This window comes from Octopus bimaculoides, chromosome 13, assembly GCF_001194135.2.
Source record: "Octopus bimaculoides isolate UCB-OBI-ISO-001 chromosome 13, ASM119413v2, whole genome shotgun sequence".
Classification (NCBI taxonomy): domain Eukaryota; kingdom Metazoa; phylum Mollusca; class Cephalopoda; order Octopoda; family Octopodidae; genus Octopus; species Octopus bimaculoides.
The window spans coordinates 59,277,462-59,280,669 of record NC_068993.1 but is presented as its reverse complement, the minus strand read 5'-3'; the positions used below and the strand labels follow the sequence as shown (position 1 = coordinate 59,280,669).

The 3,208-nt window shown below is 36.8% G+C and overlaps 1 protein-coding gene across 2 annotated transcripts in view; it reads right to left on the bottom strand.

Moving 5' to 3' along the window:
• Positions 1-352: 352 nt before the first annotated feature.
• The window catches only part of LOC106874403 (uncharacterized protein DDB_G0275275), a 95,266-nt gene continuing 92,410 nt past the window's right edge, over positions 353-3,208 (bottom strand). For both annotated transcript variants that reach the window (XM_014922129.2, XM_014922130.2), the window contains one exon: positions 353-1,908. In XM_014922129.2, the coding sequence (XP_014777615.1) occupies positions 892-1,905 (1,014 nt within the window). In that variant the 5' untranslated portion in view covers positions 1,906-1,908 and the 3' untranslated portion in view covers positions 353-891. The remainder of the gene's footprint in view (positions 1,909-3,208) is intronic.

The following is a 3,208-nucleotide window of genomic DNA, read 5'->3' as shown; positions in this document are numbered from 1 at the left end:
TATATATATATATATATATATATATATATATATATGGCTAAAAATACATTGTATGATCTCTTGTCCTGTTCCACTTATAATTTCCAGCATTTTCTATTTCTGTAGTAATGTAAAATTCTAGTAATCCATCCCATTGATATTCCTGAACAATGGCGCGTTTGTCTTTTAATGCATATTTTGTCATCAGTAATGGTGGCCATGTCATGGCCTCAACTAAATAGAATTCTGGCTCGAGAAAATAATAAAACATTTTTTTTCCCATCATTTAATTAGAGAAATTAATTCAGGCTTGATGCTGTTGCAAAAGAACAAAAGGCATAAAACGAAAACAAAAATAAATAAAATAGATGAATAAAATAAAACAAAAATTTAATAAAAATAAAATATTTTTCATTGTTTTCTTTTTATGAATTCTTTTAGTTTCATGTATCACGGTATGCCCGTAGATTTTTTTCTCAACTAATTGGTGTTTTGAATAGAAACGTCTGTATGTATGTATATATACTTTCAGTTATATATGATATTATATATGATGCATATAGGGACATATACATATGTACATACATAGATACATAGATACATACATACATACATATATATATAGTTACGCGTGTGTGAGTGCGTTATTTTAATGCATGTTTATACGTACGAATGTATTTGTATATCTATCTATCTATCTATCTATCTATCTATATATATATATATATATATATATATACATAGATGTAGATATGTATGTATTTATATGTATATATATAATACGTACATAGTCGGTTTGTTCATTTCCTATTTCTATATATTTTTACGTGAATGTTTATAATATTGTTGAGTGAGGTCTATATTTTCCCGCTGTTTTAGTCGTTTTTATCAATCATCCGATTCTTGAGTCCGTTATTTCATATCTCTGTGGTGTTTCTTGCCATGAGGAGTGACAAGAGCTTTTATAGTTTCCACGCTCAACAGAGAATGACCGCTTTCTGATTTTTTAGCCGTTGGTGATTTCGATTTGGCACTGTAAACCGTTTGTCCGCCGACATAACTATGCCTTCTCTCTGGAACTGGTAAGTTCAGGAAAAGTTTGTGGTGTAGACTATTTTTTCCGTGATGACTTTCTCTGTTGTTGTTATTGGTGTTGTTATTATTGTTATTTCTGTGGTTGTTCTGCTCGTCATGCTCTTCGGACGGAGTTCTCTCAACATGACTGCTTGAGTCTTGGTTATCTGTTGGTGTTTGTCTTTCAGTGCTTGTCTCTGGTGAGATTTCTTGACTTGATGGCGGTGAATCTGGGGACAAACCAAATGTTGTGATAATCTCGTGTCGCTGTTTGGGTTTCGAATGAGACCCAGTTAAGTTATGCGCACTATAGGATCGGGAAAGCTCACTCTTAGGTTTCAGATAACCCGAATGAGATTTATGCATTTTGTGTGAATGGTGCGGTCCTTTTCGGATGCGAATCACGTAACGTTCTTCCATATAGGCCGAAGGTAATGGTGTTGGGGAAGCGGATTTCGAATCTTTTGGGGTAACAAGCCGTCGCTGGATAATGATATCGTTATGTGACTTGCTTCGATTTACATAAGCGGCCGGCACCAAACCAATATATTTCTTATCATGGATAATAGTTTCAACTGGTTGTGGGCTGTCATCGCATTTGGTCATATCGTCGCAAGATTTTGATAGGGTATTGTAACTTGGGGACAATAGAGAACTGGGTCTGCCATGCTCTTTATGGTTGTCCTTGCTGATATTAGTATGTAGGATTTTACACAGCAGTTCGGGATCGAGGCTTTCGGCCCCGTGGGGCTTTTCACGTACACCGGTATGATGATGGTTATGACGTTTAATGTCCTTCTCCCGTCGTCTGCTATGAGATGGTGACATTGAAGCTGCAATCCAGCTATGCATTGTCTGAAACGGAAAGAAGAAAAACAAATTAAGATAACAAATACAACGAATTAATACAAGTCGTCATGTTTAATCGAAGGTTTTCACTCTAACGCTGCATCTTTGTTAACACAATAATTTCACGTTATATGTCCCTTATACACAACACCCCGAAAATGATGGAGGGGAAAGGATGATCATGCCTGGGACATTGTTCATCATAGGTCAGCTCAATCAAGACCGTGAAGCTGGGGGCTAAAGAAGAAAGACAACAGAAAATTCTACGATTACAGTGGGACCCTAAAAGCACCCGTCATTTTCAGTCAGTCCAGACAAATATTGGTTTCAAACTTTATTTTAGGGGAGGGACCAAGTCGATTAAATCAACTCCAGTGCATAACTGGTACTTATTTTATCGACCCCGAAATGGATGAAAGGCAAAGTTGACCTCGACGGAGTTTGAACTCATAATGGGAAGACGGACGAAATGCTGACAAGCACTTAGTCCGGCGCGGTAACGATTCTATCTGCTCGCCGCCAAATATTAAGACAAATACTGAGAAATCGTCAGAAGCAAGAGAAACAGTGAGGTGGAGGAGATTGCAGTTCTAGAAAATTGTAGTCTCTGAGATAGAAGAAACAAAATCTAAAAAAAAGAGCGATAAAGAAATCATAACAACAAGGATGGTTTGCGAAGCGAGAGAAAACGGATTTCACTCATCGTCTTGTTTTTCATTCTGCAAACGCTGTATTCGATATTGCGCCTAATTCATGTAGGGCATTGTAGATGATCCGGATTTCCCAGCAGCCCATATAGTTTACTACGGCATCGATCCATGGTTGATCAAACTAAGCATCAAGGGGCAGCGATTGAAATATCTGAGTAAAACCTACAAAGGTCATGGGCACTGGCCCTCCCCTGATTATATCATTTAAATATAATAGCAATACTCGCGCGTGCACATGTATACATGTACCATATATATAATATATGAATATATGCATATATATATGTGTTTGTGTGTATGTATACACACACACCTACACGGATACAAACATATCTACGTGTGTTCTTGCGCGTGCAAGTGAGTGTGTCTGCATGTATGTGTGTGAGTGTTTCTCTGTGTGCATGTGTGTATGTGTGTGTGTGTGTGCGTATGTTAAGTTAGAACTAAAATAAATTATATTTATTCCATCTCTTCTTCGTTTGATCGAATAGATAGTTGTCATGGAAACAGTAAAATCATCTTTTTAAAATCGCATACACAAATACATGTACTCTAACACACATACGTAAGCCCCTACACAGAGGCATATATATATA